Source organism: Laetiporus sulphureus, assembly GCF_001632365.1.
Source record: "Laetiporus sulphureus 93-53 unplaced genomic scaffold LAESUscaffold_1, whole genome shotgun sequence".
NCBI classification, from domain to species: domain Eukaryota; kingdom Fungi; phylum Basidiomycota; class Agaricomycetes; order Polyporales; family Laetiporaceae; genus Laetiporus; species Laetiporus sulphureus.
The window spans coordinates 259,705-279,847 of record NW_024468510.1 but is presented as its reverse complement, the minus strand read 5'-3'; the positions used below and the strand labels follow the sequence as shown (position 1 = coordinate 279,847).

General features: G+C 53.3%; 6 protein-coding genes across 6 annotated transcripts; 3 read left to right on the top strand and 3 right to left on the bottom strand.

Moving 5' to 3' along the window:
• Positions 1-86: 86 nt before the first annotated feature.
• LAESUDRAFT_765915 (Vps52-domain-containing protein) lies at positions 87-2,403 on the bottom strand. The gene is made up of 10 exons (XM_040913758.1): positions 2,338-2,403; positions 2,144-2,278; positions 1,886-2,089; positions 1,585-1,824; positions 1,382-1,528; positions 975-1,331; positions 654-920; positions 521-600; positions 349-472; positions 87-297 (listed from the first exon to the last, which is right to left on the bottom strand). The coding sequence occupies exons 1-10, from the start codon at positions 2,395-2,397 to the stop codon at positions 193-195; spliced, it is 1,719 nt and encodes a 572-aa protein (XP_040770073.1). The 5' UTR covers positions 2,398-2,403; the 3' UTR covers positions 87-192.
• Positions 2,404-3,006: 603 nt separating this feature from the next.
• Positions 3,007-5,472, bottom strand: LAESUDRAFT_668330 (uncharacterized protein). The gene is made up of 4 exons (XM_040905371.1): positions 5,252-5,472; positions 4,255-5,200; positions 3,825-4,202; positions 3,007-3,769 (listed from the first exon to the last, which is right to left on the bottom strand). The coding sequence occupies exons 1-4, from the start codon at positions 5,443-5,445 to the stop codon at positions 3,200-3,202; spliced, it is 2,088 nt and encodes a 695-aa protein (XP_040770072.1). The 5' UTR covers positions 5,446-5,472; the 3' UTR covers positions 3,007-3,199.
• Positions 5,473-5,624: 152 nt separating this feature from the next.
• On the top strand, positions 5,625-6,822 carry LAESUDRAFT_733221 (Mov34-domain-containing protein; the record flags this gene model as incomplete). The annotated part of the gene is made up of 6 exons (XM_040910411.1): positions 5,625-5,701; positions 5,758-5,797; positions 5,856-6,046; positions 6,098-6,179; positions 6,233-6,577; positions 6,634-6,822. 6 exons carry the CDS (start codon positions 5,625-5,627, stop codon positions 6,820-6,822), a joined length of 924 nt encoding a protein of 307 aa, XP_040770071.1.
• Positions 6,823-7,807: 985 nt separating this feature from the next.
• LAESUDRAFT_718830 (S-adenosyl-L-methionine-dependent methyltransferase) lies at positions 7,808-9,782 on the top strand. Its single transcript, XM_040907508.1, has 8 exons — positions 7,808-7,910; positions 7,966-7,991; positions 8,056-8,431; positions 8,485-8,611; positions 8,663-8,910; positions 8,962-9,018; positions 9,081-9,288; positions 9,347-9,782. Exons 3-8 carry the CDS (start codon positions 8,062-8,064, stop codon positions 9,684-9,686), a joined length of 1,350 nt encoding a protein of 449 aa, XP_040770070.1. The 5' UTR covers positions 7,808-7,910; positions 7,966-7,991; positions 8,056-8,061; the 3' UTR covers positions 9,687-9,782.
• Positions 9,783-11,693: 1,911 nt separating this feature from the next.
• On the bottom strand, positions 11,694-13,263 carry LAESUDRAFT_668323 (uncharacterized protein). Its single transcript, XM_040905370.1, has 4 exons — positions 13,004-13,263; positions 12,715-12,948; positions 12,593-12,657; positions 11,694-12,534 (listed from the first exon to the last, which is right to left on the bottom strand). Exons 2-4 carry the CDS (start codon positions 12,890-12,892, stop codon positions 12,163-12,165), a joined length of 615 nt encoding a protein of 204 aa, XP_040770069.1. The 5' UTR covers positions 12,893-12,948; positions 13,004-13,263; the 3' UTR covers positions 11,694-12,162.
• Positions 13,264-13,366: 103 nt separating this feature from the next.
• On the top strand, positions 13,367-19,896 carry LAESUDRAFT_808151 (uncharacterized protein). Its single transcript, XM_040914038.1, has 6 exons — positions 13,367-15,290; positions 15,358-17,415; positions 17,472-18,027; positions 18,083-19,256; positions 19,312-19,350; positions 19,404-19,896. Exons 1-6 carry the CDS (start codon positions 13,711-13,713, stop codon positions 19,664-19,666), a joined length of 5,670 nt encoding a protein of 1,889 aa, XP_040770068.1. The 5' UTR covers positions 13,367-13,710; the 3' UTR covers positions 19,667-19,896.
• The last annotated feature ends 247 nt before the right edge of the window (positions 19,897-20,143 follow it).

Here is a 20,143-nt window from a genome sequence, read left to right as displayed (position 1 = left end):
ATGCTATTCGATCTTGATGTCCGCGTTCCTCTGACTAAGCTAGATGGTTCCACTCTTTGATTTCTCAGGACAGTCTATGGACTAGTATCCATATCCATGTATCTATGCAGCTGTATCAGTGACACCCTACCATTAGGTCACAGTTTATAATACTCGTTATATTTCCCATCGTAACGAGTATTATCTGAGGGCCTATCGTTGCCTGTGCGTAGAGGCGACGCGTCTCCGCGCCTCCTCCTCTCTTCCTCGCCAATAAGCTATCTCACTTTGTGCCTTTGGGTGACTCGTGGGGCCGCGCTGTGGACGAGCGTCAGCCTGCGCAAATCAGGGAAGACACAAAAGGCTTACACTCAGTCCCTGCAGCAGCACTTCGTACAATGTTGACTGTGATGAAGCTTTCCGGACAGCATCACCCATCTTGTCCGTGTGGGTGGCAATGAGCTTGGTGAGCTCTTGCCGCAGCCGCAGTAGGCTGTACAAACCGTTAAACATGACTTTACAATGTCGATGATGGGCTTACTTTGAAAAGATCATTGTCTCTTCCGGCTGTTCGGTTAACGCTATGAAAGAATTGAAAGTCACAGCATAACGGCGGCAGATCTACGTTCAACTGAGCACCGAAATGTGTATCAATAGTATGTGGCATGTCTTACGTTGGATACGGCGGTATCGGTCGTAACGACACCTCTACGGAAGTATCCGGACGTCGCTCCGTCCGCCAGCTTCTTCACAGAATCGATGTGCTCGGCCATCAACTTCTGGAAGACGGGCCACATCTGCAGCCGGATCGTGAAGATGAAAGTTTCGAGTGGGCTGCAGTTTCGCTTCTGGACTTCTTTCATGACGTCTTCTGTCATACGGATCATTGTGAGCAGTGGGATGACAGGTGGCGCTGGCTCGAGGATAGAGTTGATGAATGTCTGGCATGGATGAAGGGTGAGCGTCCTTCGTTGCGCATTGGAGAATGGCCTAACCTGACAATACTCCAGCACCGGATCCATGATCTGCTTCCAGATAGCATGCAATGCAGCTTCGTCTTCCTTCGTAGAGCTATCTCCTGCAGCGGCCGACATCACGCTGGCGATGCTATTGACGCGTTGAAGAGGGGTGAGGTTGAGCTCGGAGTCCGCGTTAGACAAGGTGTCATCGTAGTCACCGGCCATTGGAAACAGGAGTGACGTGGGAGACTGCAAGGAAACACTCGACTGCTTGGAATGCATGGTATGCCCATGTTCCTGTGCGAAAAAGTTGTTGACGAAAGTGAACTCTGCGGTCGCGTTGTCCATGAGGACCAGTAGCATCGAGCGCAGCAACGCTTCGATGGGCTCTTGCTGTACTACGGTGAGCATCGTGCTGATACGGCACAGCAACAAAAACTTACATATGTCTTGTCCTCGGCCAAGTACGTAAGAGCGACTCCTGGCCCATCTATCCGAGCATATGCAAGCCTATCAACTTGGGTTTCCATATCTTCCGGATCTTCACCAACATTTGAAGCAATCGGTTCTGTCTTCTCGACTATTCTCGCCTGGAGCATGAGCCGTGAGCGGGGCATCAATACCGATAAACAAGTATTGACGTCACCTTGAGGTATCCTAGACTACGTATATACCGCCGGAATCCAGTTTCATAATAGGTACGCGCAGAACCAACGTAAGCTCTTTGTACTTCGCTCGCTACGCTAGTAGCATGCCGCTGGAGGAAGACGAAGAGGGGCCTATATTTCATGAATACAGACGTCTGCAAAACTTGCATGTTCGTGGTCATGCTGGCTCGTATAGGTTGTAGGAGAGAGAGGAAAAATGTGCGTAATTTGGTGGCTGCCTGTGGTTTGGGACGAGTATTTATAACGTACATCCATAAGACATAGGCCGAACAGACTTACGACAATCCGGAGTCCTTCCGCTACTTCAGCGAGATCTCTGGCAGCCTTGACTCTCGACCTGATCTTCAGGGCGTCCAACTTGCGCTCAAACTCGCCAATTGCAGAAATCCAGGGCTCGCCAACAGGCGTGTCCAGGATCAGTGTCGTCACTTGCGGTGGAATGCATAAGTCAACAAGCAGACTTGAGAGCGGCTTCTCAATCCTCTACAGCGTGGATGAGATACTAGCTTTCCATGTTGTCGAGTCCGACGCACTCACTTTGCGACTCTTCAACCTATTCTCAATGTCTCGACTGCGATCCTGCAGCGTAGATATTTGCCCGGAGACTGCAGACAGATCTTTCTGGAACGTGGAAAGAAATTGCTCCAGAGAATCAAGCAAGTTCACGCTGGCCTGAACAGAAGGCAGAGATTAGTCGCCACTAGAAGACAGTCACGCAGAGGTCCTGTTACTTGAACCTGATCGTGCAGGTCAACGAATTCTTGCGCACGTCCGCCATCTTCTGGCATCATCGTTAGTGTGCTCCTGTATGCGGATATATGCGTGCGGATGTCCTCACAAGGAAAGCTATTGCTCTGAGAAGAGATACTCTGCAAGTCGACCTGCGACTTCTCGGTAGATGCAGCTAAATCTGCTGTTCGCCGGTCAATCAGACAGCGGAAGGGGAATAGTAGTTCTTACCATTTGCGCTCATTTTTCAATATATAAACAAGCGACTTTTCCGAGTAGCATTCACAAAACAGGATATTGGAGCCTCGACAGCTAGCTGCGAAGGATGTGGCCGGTGGCGGTGACGGTCCAAGTCCATTAACGCCCGGCGATCGAAATGGCCGCGTGCCAAACTCATCTGTAGCTACGCTCCGCAAGCTGAAGGACATCGATGCCCCTAGCGAACAGTCCAACAATAAATTCACTATCATCGAATCAATGCTGGAACAACTGCCACCTACTGCTCCTAGTACTCACATTATCATAATCAACTTTCTGACAGACCATGTACAGGACGATCCGGGTGCTACTGGCAGGCTGACGCCGGCTACTGGATGTATATAGCAGTGACCGATAAATACCAGCATGTGCAGACCCGCTGGCAGCATGCGTCAGGTTTTCGATATCAGCATCCGCTCAAGAAGATTTTTCAGTACACCGATACTTTGATGCCTCGAGACTGAAGTGCAATGGAGACTTCATGATGCAGATCCTACAAAGGGATGCACTAATAACTATTGCGTGGCACGAGCGCCGATAATAATCCGTGTATGTGAAGTCCGCGGGAAGACAATATTACAATGCGACGACGACATAAGCTAGCCACTACGACAATGGGTTGAGGGCGTTCTGCAAAGAGTAACTAGTTTCAGAAATAGGAATGTACTGATCGCGAGGCAGGATTTCCTGCAGCTCAAGTTCGTCCTCGCTCTCAGCACCAAGGACGACACACTGACTCCAGTCAAAGTGAGAATAGTTGGTCAACGAGACCCGTGCTGCATCTGCCAGGTCAGGGCGCGTCAATCCAAGCAGTCGAATCCACCGCTTGCTGACCATCCACTGCGCGATGCCCACGGGAGGAGTGACGACGCCGTCCTTCCAGGGACCGATGCGGCGTTCCCGACGCCCGGACCCGCGCTTTGGCTTCGTGCTCTTGCCTGCCTGGTCCTCCGCGTCGAGAGTCGCGTAGAATCGTTGCAAGCGCAGGCTGCGCCACGGGAGACCTCGGATCTGCAGCACTTGCCCTTTGCCACAGACTTGGCCTGTCGCAGGATCGATGTCGTCCTCCTCATCAGATTCTTCGGATGACATGCATTCCTGCTGCAGGGCACTGTCGAAGGTCTGATGTGAGAAGATGGCCAGCTTCTCTCGTGCCTCAATGCGGTTAGCCAACTTCTGCAAAAGGCAATAAACTCCAGCGGACAGGAATCAATAAATTGAAAGAACGCACCAGCTTCTTCCGGCCAAGCCTTCGAGATTTCTTCGCCTTCTGATTTTCCCTTTGCTTCAGGTGCGATGCGGCCGCTGAATCCTGTTGTGCCTTGAACTTCTGACGTAAAGTCGTGAACGCCTGATCGAACACGGAATCCAGGTTCTTCTTCGTGAAGTCCTTCTCTGGTACCAACTCGTAAAGATTGCGGTTAGCCTTGAGGTCGGCGATAACCCACTTCTTCATCTCCGCATTATGTGAGGACTGCTTAGGTGTCTTAGACCAGACGAAGCGCACAGGTTCCTCTGGACCCAGACGCTGACTTTCCTTGTGACTGCTCGGAAGCTCCTTGTCATTGTCGAGCTTCATCATGCGCAAGAGATGAGTGCGCATGGCATGCTGTCAGAATGATAGTCAGCGCGAGGTCCTGATTACCCTAGCAGGCACGTACATGAATGGTCAGACAGCGTCCGTCATGCCCATTGGTGCGCTTACGAGAACGCCTGTCAGCGTGCGCCCTCGAACTATCGCTATCTTCGCCGTCGCAGTCCTCGTTCCCATTGCCTCCCAATGCAGAAATGGCTCGTTTGTGATGCGAAGGCATAATAGACCGTTCCTCAACGGTAGGCTCAGATGGCTGAGACACGGGAGTGGCTGGTGTGAGGAGTTGAAGGGGAGAATGTCGGATATCGTCTGGAATCTGCAGGACGTTATGTATAGTTATTTGCGGTGTCAGAGGTTGCGAGGAGGGTCCTTCAATATATGTCCGCGACCTGTAGTCCCCAGGTCTCTGGAGCAGATAGTTGGGTTCTGCTGGTGATGATATGCTGCTTGAGTACGATGGTGCGCGAAGATCGATCTCAGGTGGTCGCGGAGTGTGATACTGATGAGCTATCTGTAACTGGGGAGAGCTGGAATTGAGAGCGGGACTGTTATTGCATGATGATAATGGCGTAAGGGGCGACACGGGTAACGGTGTTGTGCGATTCTCCATGACAGGGGTCCTTGGAGCAGGTAAAGGATCACGGACAAACTCTGCAGCTCCTGGCAGTCTTCTCACTTGAGGCGAACGAACGTTTGTTGGAAAGGCAGGTATTCCGGGCACGTCTGGACCAGCAATCCGTCCGAGACGTGCGTCTGCTGATTGCAGGCCTTGCTCGGGAGATTGCGCAGACGCCGCGTGCAAGCTGAACGAGGCTTTCAACAACGACAACTCCTGCCGCATCTCCCACATCTGTTTCTCCATCTCCGCTTGCTGTTGAACGATCCTTTCCTCTTGCTCTTGTTCCCATGCTCTCCGACGCTTGTGCTCAAGCTCAATGGCATCCCTGTTCGCATGTAGAACACGCAGAATTTCATGCAGCGGGTTTACTGGACGTGAAACAGATGCACATGACCTTCAAGTGATGAGTATCAGCAAAACGGCATTCAAATATGGCCACACTCACTGCTGGTCTGGTGGTTGCGGAGGCCTTGGAGGAGGTTCTAATACAGCAAGTTCCAGCTCGCTTCGTGCGTACGGTCGGTGCTGCACCTCGATGACGGGCGTTGCGACGCTCTGCGGCGAACGCACATATGCAGGTCTATGCCGACGAGTTGGGACGACGTTCGGATTGAGTGCATTGGAGAGCTCGCTGGACATGGCCACAGCCGCGCCATGCGAGAGTCGAGAGAGTTCAAGCGAGATTCAGCCCCGATTCCGATCAGACGCAAGCAAGCGCCCGTCACGTGCATCTGCCTGTAATTGCGAGACGCGAGACGCGTCAGCTTCAGCTTTGCCTTAGCCCTACCAGCCACCGTCACGCATCCCCGAACACCAACATGCAGACAGACATGGAGCAGCTTCTTCAGCAGGCGGGAGGGCGCGGAGGAGGACATGAAGCTACCGTGCCAGACAAGTGCGCGTTCAGAACAGCTCTATGTGTCGTAAGTTCTAACATTAGTGTTCATTCAGCGGAGAGACCATCCATATTTCCTCGCTTGCACTTCTAAAGGTACGTAGACTAGATGGCATGTCAGAACATTCCTTCTGAAGCTCGTTGCATGACGCAGATGCTCAAGCATGGCCGAGCAGGTGTTCCTATGGAGGTCATGGGACTGATGCTTGGAGAGTTTGTGGATGAATACACTGTCCAGGTAGTCGACGTGTTTGCCATGCCGCAGTCAGGAACATCAGTGTCCGTCGAGTCAGTTGACCACGTATTCCAGGCCAGGATGGTTGATATGTTGAAGCAAACAGGGAGGCACGTACCATTTGCATGCATCCGAGACTGATCTCATGATTGTGCGTGAAGGTCCGAGATGGTGGTCGGGTGGTACCACTCACACCCAGGTTTCGGATGTTGGCTTTCCAGCGTTGACATCAATACACAGCAGGTGAGGCCGTCTGTAATACCGGCCGCCCTTCAAACTGACGACCTGTTGTGTAGTCGTTCGAGCAGATAGATACTCGCTGCATCGCCGTTGTCGTTGATCCGATACAATCGGTCAAGGGCAAGGTCGTCATCGATGCCTTCCGTCTGATTAATCCCGCCACCGTCCTACAGGGCCAGGAGCCACGGCAGACAACATCCAACATTGGTCACATCAACAAACCCTCAATACAGGCGCTTATTCACGGCCTGAATCGCCACTATTACTCAATTGCCGTCAAGTACCGTAAGACAGATCTCGAGCAGGCCATGCTCATGAATCTGCACAAGCGTAATTGGACAGAAGGGCTTACATTGCGTGACTTCAAGTCGCACAAGGAGGCAAACGAGAAGGCGATCAAGGTGCGTGGGACATTCAGATGACTACGGACATCCCTGTGAACGATATCTCGCTGTAGTCAATGCTCTCCTTATCAGAGGCCTACAACAAGTCCGTGCAAGAAGAATCCACATTAACGCCTGATCAGCTGAAGACACGGCACGTGGGCAAGCAAGATCCTAAACGGCACTTGGAGGAGCAGGTGGAGAAAGCTATGGGAGACCAGGTCGTTCAAAATCTTGGCACAATGCTTCTCGCTGAGCTGTAGAATGTTGCTCCTATCCATATCCCACGCTTTCTTTTGCGCGTCGCGACCGGCACTGGTGACCGCTACTCAGGTGTCCCATCGATAGTGAGGGCAGAGCTCACGACGGCAAGTCCCAGGTCTCATGGTACAGAGGACTTTGAATGGTTGTATTTTGTAGTGCGCGAGGTCGCGGTACCATATCAATGTTGTTGTACCCCCATAAGCTTTAGTACTTCGCGCTTGGGTCCGCTTGGATGGTCGTCGACTCCGGTCCCTTCAAATCTTCCATTTGAAGGTCTCGCCGGTATAACATGACTATATTTCACCGCGTGCGCCACGGCTTGGCAATGGCAATGACCAGCAGCGACACTACCTAACGTGGGCAGCTCTGAACCGATGCTTCTGGGAACGAACGAAACTTATGTCAGGTGTGCAAGCATAGCACCTCCGCTGTTTGATCACACCTTCTGACTCGAGGAACTCCTCACTTGGCTATAGCTGTAAGTATATCCGCTGACTGATGCTCGACTCGTGTGACGCACATTGCTATATCTGATGGCGCCGAATGTCTTATTGATTTCGTCCGTTAGGCCTGCGAGAAGCTGCCTTTGGTGTGAGAGCTTGCCTGAACGCAATTGCGTGGCGAGCACTCTCGGCCCCCGTACGACTGACACCTTGATTGCTGCACTAAATACACACTGGTTAGACTGCCTAGACAAACACCTTTCTTTACCGCCTCGCTGCAGATGCTGTCATAGCAGTAGATTCGACGAGGAGCGGGTCATTGCCGAAACGCCCATCATCAACTTCCCCGAGAATGAACATGAGCTTCACGGGCAGTCGTTGGAGAAGAAGTATCTGCACGATGGATTACTGTGAGCATTATCTACCTTTTTCTAGTTGTCGATGGATTAAAGAGGCTACTGCCACTGCGCTACAATGTGGCTCCGCGGTTCGCGCAGCGCTTGTATGTACTTCCGCGTGGAGACCCGAGTTTCTGCTAGAACCGGTACATGCCTTCTTCTCTATCGCCTTACGTTAAAAGCTCATGGAGTATTACAAACTCCGGCGAGGATGTGCTTAAGAGGGAACGAGCAGGCGTATCCAAAGTGAGCGCATCAGAGCTTCCACGGCTTATTTTGCAAGGCTCACAATTGCCGTCAGCCTGCTCTTGCTGGCACTTGAACGTTGTGAGGATAGAATTTCCATTTAGCTCATGAACATGCGGGCTCACGAACACGTGTCTTTCTGCAGCTCACGATGTCTGCGTCAGAGAAAGCGGTGCAGCTACGTTCGTTGGTCCGCATGCTCACTGATGCATCGGAAGTCATGATCAAGGAATGGGAGGCTCAGGAAGAGTCCCTGGCCGCCATTTCCGATGCTTCCCTTCCTTCACCGGAAATGTACGAAGCGCGCCGTGTCATCACCGGTGCTTATGGGATGGTCACGGATCTAGTGCAAGAACCAGCTAGCCGCCTCTCCGAGATCACTTGTTCATTCTTCACCGCGCGAGCACTGCACATCGCTGTAGAGGCTCGCGTGGCCGATGTTATCGCAGAGGCAAACCCTGCTGAGGGAATGTCTGCAGTTGCCATCGGCAAGAGAGTCGGAATCGATGCGCAGAAGTTGAGTGAGTGATTCCTCTTGGTGATTTAAAAAAACAGCATTAACATGCTTTCTCAGCACGGGTAATGCGTACTCTCTGTACTGTCCACATCTTCACCGAGGTCAAGGATGGCTATTTCGCCAACAATCGCACTAGCCAATGTCTAGTTGGTGATCAATATCTGCGATGTTGGCTGCTCTTACAGTGAGTGCCGGGTGTAGTTTTGAAGTGAATCCGCTGACCCATAACTTGCAGCGCCATGGAAATGTACACCGCGTCGGACAAACTGAAGTCATTGTTATTCGACCCTGCCAAAACGTATTCCACATCCAACCGTGTCTCTGCGTGGCAGGAAGCCATCGATGATCACTTCACCGTTTGGGAATATCTAGAACAGCAAATCCAACAACCTGATGGTAGTATCAAACCGAACCCGTCACTCGAGATCTGGGCTCTTGGAATGGTGGGAGGTGGTCATGCTTTCGCGAATGGAATGTATGCAGGTATGTGATCGTGCATCATCGGACTAGAATTACTTGCTCAAAAGCGCATAGACTACCCTTGGGAAGCTCTTGGCTCGAGTACCATCGTGGATGTTGGCGGAGGAGCTGGTGAGTAGAGAAGTCTGGAACTGTATACTTGAGCTACACTGACTTGAATTGTTTCTCTCCAGGCGGCACCAGTCTCGATTTGGCGAAGAAATTCCCGAACCTTAAGTTCGTCGTCGAGGACCGTGCGTCCACTATCAAGCAGGCTGAGTCCATTTGGATGCGCGAGTACCCAGAGGCGCTGCAAACGGGCCGAGTACGGCTCTTGACTCACAATTTCTTCGCGGAGCAGCCAATCAAGCGAGCTGACGTCTACTTCATGCGATACATTCTGTGGGTGTACTGTTTCAAGTTGGCAATTGCAAATATTCTTGACATCTTTCTTCCACAGACATGATTGGCCGGACGATAACTGCGTAACCATCCTCACCCACATCCGTAAGGCGATGGGCCCAAACTCCATCATTCTGATCGCCGATCAAATCATCCATACGACCGTGGGTTCGCCTCGACTGAAAGCAGCGCCGCCTCCACTTCCGCCGAACTATGGATACGCGAGCCAGTTCGGCAACCACCACGACCTGACCATGATGGCATGCCACAATGGGATGGAGCGTACTCCTGAGATGCTTGATGCTTTGGCGGCGCGGGCAGGGCTGAGGGTGGCGAAGATATGGGAATGCCGCGGTCTCATCGCGATTGCGGAATTGAAGAGGGATGACGGCGCTTGATCAGTTTATAACCAAGTAACATCTACAGTAACGAGTGTAATTGCAGCGATAGCAGTTGCCGGCTTGGAGTGTGAACATTAATCGCCGTTGGTTGTCCATTCGTAGTTTCAAAGGCAAAAACAAAGCTTCCTTAAGAAACTACCGATCCGTTTCTCAGAGAGAGAGACGGTCGTTGCTATGCAAATCATATTGAACGGTGCTGTGTGGGAGGCTCCAAGAAGTGCCATCACATAGTTTCACCCTCCATAGGAACCTGATATTGATAGTGACACGTTTAATAATTACAGAAGACGGGCTTCTGCTCTGACACGTCTCATTTGATCTCCCATGAACACTACGTGCATCATTTTGAGGAACCTCCACGGGAGAACCTGCCAGCTGAACTCGCACATGCGCGTGTTTTATTCGAACGTGGTTCACTGCTGGATATGGAATTGCGTTACATGGAGCACAGTGAACTGAATATGCCTCCAGCGCAATGGTGGTCGTAGTGGTGAGTGTTCATCGCTCTGTGACACACTGGAGGCACAGAGATCCAACTAAGAATCGGCTCGGTATGGTGTTACCCGGCACTGTGTGAATTGTCGCGGCGCGAACGTGTGGCATCAAACTCGAGCTTTTGCATTTGAGAACCGTTATAGGCTTACAGCGCAGCGCCAACAAGGTTGGTCTTGCCGCCACGGGAATAGACTTCTACTCATCGTCCAGAAGACTTGCTGTAATCTTGAGCAAAGAGGACGCTCGGACACCAAGAATCGGTAGCTAAAGCGGTTCAGTCCTCAACGGAGGACCCGGAAGGAAACGAAGTCGCCTATGAACACGGAAAAGCGTATCCGCTCGGAACCGACCACCCTTCTAATAGGCCGAACGCTCCGACAACGTCACTTCACATCGTGCTAAGCTTTCGGCCATTACGCTGAAAAACACACTTCATATTCGCCAAAATGGTTCTGCCATGCAGCCAAAAGCCACCATCACAATTGCTGGATAAGGCGCGACAGCAATAAGCGACGAACGCGCGGGTGCCAGCATTCTCGCATCCTGCCGAGAGACGTCATTTAGCTGACGTACGTCCCAAGTCAGCGAGCTGATAAGGAGGACAGAGTTAGCATCCTTCAGCCGCAGGGTGGGGCGTGTCCACCTTGTGTCCGTCTTCTGTAGGGACTAAGGTGTTTTCATCAAGGTGCCATACAAGGTTTGGTCCGTTCCCCTCTGTCGCGTCTCCTCGTTCTCATGAATTTCATCCATTGTTGGATAGTTCTTTGCCGTCTAAGCATCGTGATCGTCAGGCAGAAACCCTATGAAGCAAGTGAACATTCCATTATGAGCTTGTATTCAGCGACGAAGCACGAAGCGCTTTCACGTGTACGTACTTTCCCGGACTCACGAATCCCTTTTGTGATACAGTCACGCTGACCTAAAAACAACGCTTGCATCAGTAGGTCATCCGCGATCCTCACTTCGTGCCTGGCAGGAAGTCATACATGCCAGGCGCGTGTCCGCTACGCGAGTTCACCTTGCAGCCCACTCTTCACGGTCCCGATAGCCAGCGATCAACATGCGCCTCTCTCCTTTTGTTGTCTTAGTGCGGACCGTTTTTCGTCGCAGTTAACATTTGAAGCGCTTCAACGCACTCGGCATGACAGCAGAGAGGCCGCCGAACGAGATTGCTATCACAATTCATGTCATCACCCGCAGTCTGGTGACCTCCATTCGGAGGCAAACGCGCTTCCTAACTTCCAGCATTGGCGCATCGAAGGGCTGGTGTGATCACAGGGTGTGGCCGTGCCGGTGACAGAGTCCCAGAGGTCGCGCGCTCGAGTAAATTGTAAACGAGGGAACGGAGCCGCGATGACATCGTTGCAAAATTCCCTGCGGTCTCGGCCCATATTGATTCCCTTGTTCGCAGCTGCACATTTCATCTGGTGACGCATGCGTGTTGCGAAACCTGCCGAATGCCCGGCTCGAAGATCCTCGTGATGTCCGCGATTTGAGGGCTGTCGGCGGAGGTGGGATCGCCCGTTGCCTTGGACCACCTTAGGCACAAGTACGGTGGACTTGTCCAGTTCACGAGGCGTCCGGGGCACGCGTCATCTTGTGGCGGTTTGAATACAATGGGGACGTACCAAGTTGTAGGACTGGCTTTTGGTCCTTGCTACTGGTGTGCAGGGAACCAGCCCTGGCGTGCGAGAGCCAGAGGAACTGTCATTGCCATAGTCACTCAGATTGTGCAAGGCGCCGAGCATCAAGTTCGCAAGCAACCGTATCAGCGAAGAACATGCAGTGATCAGTACGTGGTTCTCCAGCCAGTGTTTCAAGAACCACAGCCCTTCCTCCAACAACCGCACGGGCACCACTGCGATCATCCCTTGCGTAGATGGGGTTTCAGAGGACGGCTGCCATTGCGTCCGGTTTTTCGCGGACCCTCGACATAACATCAAAATTCTACGTGCCAAATACGCCGAAAGATGCAGGATCATGCCAAATACCCAGTCCTTTTAAAATTCGCCGCACGCCTGTAATAGTGTCCCTCGTTGATCGTGCTGAGCGGCCGCCGGCTTAAGATAGGGATGAGACCCATCATCTTTGCGCGCCGGATCGCCTTGCCAACACGGCGCTGATTTCGCCAGGTAAGCTTGGTCTCTGAACGGCGCTTGATCTTGCCCATCTCGGTGACAAATTCTGAGAGGAGGGACGTGTTCATACACTCGTCGAGTGGGTCGAGCTCGAGCTGGTAAAAGACGTCGAGTTCGCGAGATTCGCGAGCATCTGGACCGAGGAGCGGCCGCTTGGCCATACGTTGCTTCCTGACGCGTTGATTGTACGTGAACGAGGCGGGCTTGACGAACTGTGGGGGGGGGGGGGTTAGTGAGGTGCCAAGGTAGAGTCCAGAGGATAGCGCGCACCCTGCCCGACCGGAAACCCTTGAGGTTTGGATTCCCTCTGATGACCGGGTCCAACAGTTCTTGATCTGTAGATATATTACTGTCAGATATTGCCAGACTTGAGGTGAGATGGGTCGGCGCACCTCGGACGCTGGGCGCGTTGCCCTCCTTCGCGAGGAGTTCTGACAATTCACCGAGAGACTCGCCAGCAACAGACGTAGAATTTAGCCGACTTGCGATAGTTATGACAGGGCTCCTCCAACGCGAAGGAGCCTGACATTGGCGGACGGCAGCGCGTATGGAATTGGTAAGAGAGAACATTTGATCGTTTAAAACTAGGGTCAGGGTCCGCAGTGAGTTGTTCGCAATGATGAGGGCTGTGAGACAAGGGTGATGAGAACAGAGCGGGATCGCAGGAGAGAAGGGCGGTACCAAGGCTTCCGAGTGTATCAGAAGGACGGAATGCAGGGCAGGTGACCACGCGTGGGATGCGGATGTACTGCTCGTTATCGCAGCGGACGTCAGGGAAGAAGTCGATGGCAATGTTGGTCCCGAATATGCGGGGAGGAGAGGATGTCTGCCGAGGTCTGCAGCGAGGGCGGTGGATACAGGTTTCTCCCAGCGCGCGGACCCCGGGGAGTGCGTTGGAATGCAGACGGCGCTGACTCAGTGCGCGGACAGTCCGCGGCGGGCGAAACTCCAATCAGCATTCAGCTCGTGCCTGCGTCACTTCATTCTCTGGTCCACAGCAGGCATCGCGTGGGCAGGGATGCGAGCAGAGCGTGGGGAGAACTTGTCGCGAATAAATAATTGTGGGAATACGCAGAATTACCCGAAAAGGCAGGAAGCAGTAGTGTGTGAAATGCGGGTGCCGAGGCCCCTCTGCTAGATTTGACGATGGTCCGTCCCCGCTCTGGTCACCAACCCTCCTCACCTCGTATCCAGCTTGCACACATCGCCTATCGCATGTCTATGTCGCCCTGAACATCACCCAAACTCTCCTCTGCCGCCTCCGTCTCTTCCCCTCTGATACCTCTCCATCGTTTACCCACCCCCGCCCGCTCTGATACGGCCACCGTAGGTTCTGTCTCGTTCTCGGACTCGCCTTCTCCGACAGTAGCACCCATCCCAGGGCCTACATGTCCTCCGACTCGAGCCTCGCGCGCCGCCAACCCCCCAGCCCTCTTGTCTTCTCTCCCGAAGCCGTTCTGCCCCCCATCCAGTCCCACTCGCATTCCAGCAGCAATGCCACCACGAGCGCCTCTGGTTCCGGTACAAACACCGTCTCCATGCCCTTCGTGAGACGCCATGTTACGCGTCGGCTCAAAGCTGCAAAGGCAGAGTGCGATAAGGAGCTTGCCCGCGTCGTTAATTCCATCACCGCGTTCTTCGAGGAGCGCCTCAGAGACGGCGATCATGAGGCAGAGTCCGAACGTGAACAGCGCGAGCGTGGCCGGGATCGCGAGTCCTCTACAGCCGAGCCGGAACCTCTGCGTGAGCCCTTTTTTCTTCAGCCAGCGGAGCTCAGGTCCGCCCTTCTCCAGACGGACAATGTGAGCGTGAGCTCTGACGGTGGCTATGAGGCTGAGCCGGAGGGAAGTTCTCATAGCCGACAACGTGCGTTCCCCGATGAAGATCAAGCAAGCCAACACGCGCTGACCGGCGGGCCTCCGTCGCCCGGGCTTCTCACAGCGTCGGTATGCTCCACCAGCCCCGCCTCTCTTCGCAGGCATCCCACCCTTCCGCGGGATCGGTCCCTCACAAACCTTGCCGCACCGAGCACCGGGACGTCCAGTCCTGTTCTGAGTGCAACGACCAGCCCTACCCCTCCTCCTGAACTTATCAGCAGTCCGCGCAAGCAGGGTGCTGCTGTAGGACCGGCGAGGGAATGGAGCGGCCAAACACTTGCCAACCGCAGGTTATCTCGCACAATCCACATCTCCACTCGCGCGACTCGTTCCACTGCCAGCTCTCGATCGACCTCCCGCTCACGATCGCCGCTTCCACGCCCACACACAGAACAGTCGAACACCCGGCGTTCATCGCGTATCCTCGTAGATGACCCTATCGATCCGATCATGTCGACGCTCTATGAGATCATCGGTGTAGCCCAGGATGTGCAGGATATGTCGTTGAGCCAGCTCACGGCACAGCCGAAGGTGTGCGAGCAGCTCGTGCAGCGTGTGCAAAACATCGGTAAAGTGTGGGATGAGCATCCGGACTGGCATGGGCGCAATTGGTACGTGCAGGTGCTGCTCGCGATCGCGAGCTTGAGCCGAGTGGTGGAATGGTGGGAGGCGGAGAAACAGTTCTGGAACTTCGACGATAACGATGATGAGCAGGAGGAGTCGCTCACGTTCGTCTTGAAGCCGGCGGAGGAGGAGCCCGCAGCGCCGACACCATCTTTGCGGCAAGAGCAGGCAGGGGGTGGGCAGACGAAGGAGGACGACAGTAGGTTACGGATGTCGCGGACGATGAGTCAGCAGCGTCGTTCGCGAGACGAGGTTCCCAAGGATTTGTCGATAACTCCGCATAAGGAACAGGAGCACCCCGCGGTCACTTCGAAGTTTTCTGACAACACGGAGTCTGCTCGGGTATTGGCTACTGAGCGGTTACGGTTGCAGGCGGAGACCGCCCAGAACCAGAACATCGTATTGGAACTTAGTCTCGATGGTGACCATTTCATCTGGATTAACTATGCCTGGCGTAACGTCGTCGGGTACGTGAGAATTGCACTATAGTCACAATTGACAGGCAAACTGACTTGATATCTGGTCTCAATGCAGGAGTGACCCGGATGGTCTCATTGGTACTCGTGTGTCGAGGCTGCTCGCACCTTCCGATTGGCATGTCTTCCGTGACGCGTCGCGGCGTCTCCTGGAAGATGACTCCCGTACCGTCGAGGCTCGATTCAAACTCAAGGTCTCCGAGCCCGAAATAGACTCGTCACCAAGCAATGTTCTGTACCAGCAGATGGAGGGCAAGGGTATGCTCATGATCGACCGAGAAGATGGTACACCCACGCATACAATGTGGGTTGTCAAGCCAGTCGGAGTGCCGGAGTATCTGCAGGCGCCTCCGTCCATCCTGCTCGAGTCTGGGGAGATCGGCGAGGAGCTGCCGGCTGCTGAAGCAGGGCAGGTGGGTTTCGGTGAACGGCGTCCAAGCGAGCCTGTCACACCCTTCCCGTTCGCACAGCCGATCAATACGGCGCCTATCTTGTGCCGTATATGCGAATGCACGGTCCCGTCGTGGTTCTTTGAGAAGCACAACGAGACATGCGCGGAGACGCACCGGCTCGAAGCCGAGATTGGTGAATGCAACGAATCGATCGCGGAATTGCGCAATACCATAAGGGATCTGCAGGCTGCGCTAGACCGTTCGTCACCCATAAACGCACCGGAATACCGTGGAATGCCAATATTCCAGACGTCGACGTCTCCTGGCTCATCGTCGCCATTGCAGAAGCTCCGTGCCCCGATCAAGTTGAAGAAGATGACACTCAAGAAATTCCAACGACACGTGCTTGAGCAGCTCGAGGACATTTTGCAGCTTGCGAGCGAGGTGTCGATCCCGGTGCTGAAGGAAGAGGAATCGTCAGAACCGATCGAACGACAGCGCATGCTTTCGCCCGAGTCTGAGCGGAAGATGTCACAGGTGCGGCGGTGGGTTAAGCCCCAGATTGAGGATGCGGCCCTCACGCAGCTCATCGAGGACGCGGAGCGTGTTATGCGGCAGAAGATCGACAATGTGGTGCGCATGCAGAATACCATCAGGTATTCGGAGAAGGTACGGCAAGAGTGGGAGGAGCGGGTTGCGCAAACGTTGTCGCAGATGGAAGATGTGGACGAGGAGGAGGAAGAAGAGGAGGGTGAAGAGGAGGAGGAGGGCGGAGAGGATGGCGACCATTCCAGTAATACATCGGAATACGCGTTCGGTGCTGGTCAAACGACCTCTCCGGAACCGACGCCGTTGGCTTCCGCATCCCCGATACTATTTCCTACTGGGCGAGTCCGGAGTGCGAGCATCACGACTTCATCTACTCCCAGCTTGCCGCTTGCCCCAGTTGCCCCTGTTCCAGCATACCCTATGCCGACGTTCCAAACTCGTTCGTCTACTCCATCTTCTGTTTCTTCTCCCCTTGCATTGGCCCAACCGATTATTGCTCCGGATACCTCGGAAGACATGCTTCCTCCGATGGACCTTAACGAGGGTCACAGTCATTCGACAGTACGGCAGAAACCATCCCTCGGTGCCTTGGAACCTAGACTACTGGTCACTCCTCCCCTATCACCCCTTGTGTCACCCGAGGACGCTTCATCCACGCACCAAAGACGCGGGGGACGGCGGCGGCATTCAACCGCGGCACAACCCATTATTAGCCCCACCAATTCTATATCCAGTACGCCGCTGTCTCCGCGTTTACCCTCTGTCGCGCCGTTGTCGAGATCGACCCCTACGTCCATCAAGGACTTTGAGATCATCAAGCCCATCAGCAAGGGCGCATTTGGGTCCGTCTTCCTCGCGAGAAAGAAAGCGACGGGTGACTACTTTGCGATCAAGGTGTTGAAGAAGGCGGACATGATCGCGAAGAATCAGATCACGAATGTGAAGGCGGAGCGCATGATCCTCATGAAGCAGGCCGAGTCGCCATTTGTCGCCAAGCTCTATTTCACTTTCCAGAGCAAGGAGAATTTGTATCTAGTCATGGAGTACCTCAATGGTGGTGATTGTGCCGCCCTCATCAAGTCTCTCGGTTCGTTACCGGAGGAGTGGACGCGCAACTACATAGCAGAGGTTGTTCTTGGCTTAGAGTATCTGCATGAACGTGGTATAGTACATCGGTATGTCCTTCATTTGAGTCGGCTTATCTGTCATTTCTCACCTGAGTTTCGTATAGTGACCTAAAGCCGGATAATTTGCTAATCGACCAGCATGGTCACCTCAAACTCACCGATTTTGGCCTAAGTAGGATCGGTCTGCTGGGTCGTCAAACACGCGATTCTCAGCTCTCTTTCGACCGCGGCCTACGTACCCGCTCAAGGTACAGTCCGGGATCTCGACCACCGTCGATCGATTCCGCATATATGTCCTCTTCTCCGATGTTTCCATCCGAACTGCACCTGGGAGGTTCGTACTTCAGCCAGAGGACAAACTCGGTTCCTCGCCTAGGGTCGTCGCCTTATGTGTCCGTTTCAGATGATGTTAGCGAATCTAGTGGGTCGGAATCCTTGCAAGGGTCTGGGCTCTTTCCCCTTCGGAGGACGGCTAGCAGGAACCTTAATCACAACGAATCTCCCTTGCAGTCGTTCGCGACAGAACTCACGACCGATCTCCGCTCACATCCTACTCCTGGTGGCACGCCCCCTGGCGAACAGAAGGTCGTCGGCACGCCTGACTATCTTGCGCCGGAAACAATTCTTGGTCTCCGAGGGGATGATGCAGCCGTCGATTGGGTAAGTGCATTTTCTAATCAATCCATGTACTCCTCTGTTCACTCTCTATTTGTAGTGGGCATTGGGTGTGATCACGTACGAGTTCTTGTACGGTATTCCTCCCTTCCACAACGATACACCTGAGAAGGTGTTCGAGAACATCCTCTCCGGACATATCGACTGGCATGAAGAATATCTCGAAATCTCCCCGAACGCCAAGGATTTCATTCAACGGCTACTGACACTGGATCCGACGGAACGCTTAGGTGCCAATGGCGCCGACGAAGTTAAGGCTCATCCGTTCTTCAATGGCATCGACTGGGATAAGGTCACGACTACCGAAGCGGCATTCATTCCACAGGTGACAGATCCAGAGTCGACGGATTACTTCGATCCGCGAGGAGCCGTGCTGCAATTATTCCACGAGCCTGAGCAGCCAACTTCGACTGGAGCTCATGTCTCTGAAAGTCCTCCTACAGCAGCGGAGGCGATAGACTCGTCAATTGTATCAGCGCCTGCCTCCGTTACCACCCATGAGGAGCCGGATGGCGACTTCGGATCTTTCAGCTTCAAGAACCTCCCTGTCTTGAAGCAGGCCAATGATGATGTGATCCGTAAGATGAAGACGGATCAGATGGTACCGCTTGCCCACACGCTTTCTGAGCCGACGAACGTCCATGCTCGGAGGAAGAGCATATCAGCACGTGTGAATTCCAGGAAGCCATCGAACGTGACGATCTCGACTGATACTGTGAGCAAGCCGTCGACTACGAATCCACCGTCGCCCGCTACATCGACATCATCAATTGCATCGTCAATGTCACGCGGGCCTCCCACCCCTGGCAGTACGGCAGGCAACCACGTACGGAAGCCGTCGGAGTATGGTACCGTGGAGCGTTTCAAGCTCAATCACTTGGAAGGCGATGTCTTGCGACGGAATTCCATGCCCAGTCGGCTGAGAACTGCCTCAGTGTCGACCACAGGCGAAAGCTGTGTTTCATCGGACGCGTCATGGCCGACGACGACACAGCTGCCTCTCCAGTATGAGCTGGGCAGCCCGCCATCATCGGTTGCTTCAATAGATCTGAAGAAGGCACCGGACCCCAGTGATCGCGCTGTCACTTGTTTGTTGGCTGAAGATAATCCGATCACTGCAAAGATCATCGAGACGTTACTCATTCGTCTTGGATGTCGGTGTGTTGTGGTGGCGGACGGCTCTGAGGCGATTAGCGTCGCTATGGGTGACATCAGTTAGTCTAGTTCTCTTGAACTCAACGTACCGTTGCTAATTGATATTCATTACAGAGTTTGATTGTATCCTGATGGACCTTCATATGCCTATACGTGAGTACTCACTTAAGTTGAAGGGGTCGCTTTAAGCTGACCTTGTCATGCAGTTGATGGCGAAGGAGCTGCGCGATACATCAAAAACACCAACAACAAGAACCAACACACGCCAATCGTCGCTGTCAGTGCCTATAGTGGATCGGATTCGTTCGATGTCAACAAGGACCTGTTTGCGGCGTATATCTCGAAGCCGGTGCAGAAGGCGGACCTATTGACTGTGATGCGGCAGCTAGGGTTCAAAACGTCGACCGTCCAAGGGCAAGCGCGTCCGCATGGCCATGGACAGACTTCAAAAGTCACCATGGCTCGATAACATCTACTTATGAATCATGATTTTTCCGTTCGTGCATTTCTGCTGATTAACACTGCCTCTCGTTCTCTCTATATCCTCCGGTGAACTGCTCCGTTCGGTTTCTCCCATACATGCATGCCCACACATCATTCACCACGCCTACTACTGTCATTAACATCATACTGCATATCATCAGCATCATTCCCCCGCATCCCACCTCGCTGCATATCATCTCTTCATTGTACTTAGGCTAGAGTTACTTGTGTCACTAAATATCAGGCACAACCTCGCTGGATTCCTTGACACATGTTGTGGAGATGTTCCATCGTAAGTTAGCGAACATGCATAAAAATATTTTTCCGACGGGGAAGTCAACAGAAACTCTGGAGAAATATAAAGAGAAACTCCTTCCCTTATCAGACAAATAGTTTCAGCTACTTATTCCAGACGAAACGTTGCAAGCAGAAACATATTATACAGATTTTCTACTGGTTTTCC

Coding starts and splice junctions, on each gene's coding strand:
- LAESUDRAFT_765915 (XM_040913758.1), bottom strand. CDS start 2,397: ATGATGCCAGAAGATGGCGGACGTGCGCAAGAATTCGTTGACCTGCAC. Junction 1,529..1,584: donor GTAGTCTAGGATACCTCAAG/GTGACGTCAATA, acceptor CTCATGCTCCAG/GCGAGAATAGTCGAGAAGAC. Junction 1,332..1,381: donor TGGCCGAGGACAAGACATAT/GTAAGTTTTTGT, acceptor ACCGTAGTACAG/CAAGAGCCCATCGAAGCGTT.
- LAESUDRAFT_668330 (XM_040905371.1), bottom strand. CDS start 5,445: ATGTCCAGCGAGCTCTCCAATGCACTCAATCCGAACGTCGTCCCAACT. Junction 5,201..5,251: donor CCGCAACCACCAGACCAGCA/GTGAGTGTGGCC, acceptor CATCACTTGAAG/GTCATGTGCATCTGTTTCAC. Junction 4,203..4,254: donor GACGCTGTCTGACCATTCAT/GTACGTGCCTGC, acceptor TCATTCTGACAG/CATGCCATGCGCACTCATCT.
- LAESUDRAFT_718830 (XM_040907508.1), top strand. CDS start 8,062: ATGTCTGCGTCAGAGAAAGCGGTGCAGCTACGTTCGTTGGTCCGCATG. Junction 8,432..8,484: donor AATCGATGCGCAGAAGTTGA/GTGAGTGATTCC, acceptor ATGCTTTCTCAG/CACGGGTAATGCGTACTCTC. Junction 8,911..8,961: donor CGCGAATGGAATGTATGCAG/GTATGTGATCGT, acceptor AAAAGCGCATAG/ACTACCCTTGGGAAGCTCTT.
- LAESUDRAFT_668323 (XM_040905370.1), bottom strand. CDS start 12,892: ATGTTCTCTCTTACCAATTCCATACGCGCTGCCGTCCGCCAATGTCAG. Junction 12,658..12,714: donor CAACGCGCCCAGCGTCCGAG/GTGCGCCGACCC, acceptor ATATATCTACAG/ATCAAGAACTGTTGGACCCG. Junction 12,535..12,592: donor AGGGTTTCCGGTCGGGCAGG/GTGCGCGCTATC, acceptor CCCCCCCCACAG/TTCGTCAAGCCCGCCTCGTT.
- LAESUDRAFT_808151 (XM_040914038.1), top strand. CDS start 13,711: ATGTCCTCCGACTCGAGCCTCGCGCGCCGCCAACCCCCCAGCCCTCTT. Junction 17,416..17,471: donor GAACGTGGTATAGTACATCG/GTATGTCCTTCA, acceptor AGTTTCGTATAG/TGACCTAAAGCCGGATAATT. Junction 19,351..19,403: donor GGACCTTCATATGCCTATAC/GTGAGTACTCAC, acceptor CTTGTCATGCAG/TTGATGGCGAAGGAGCTGCG.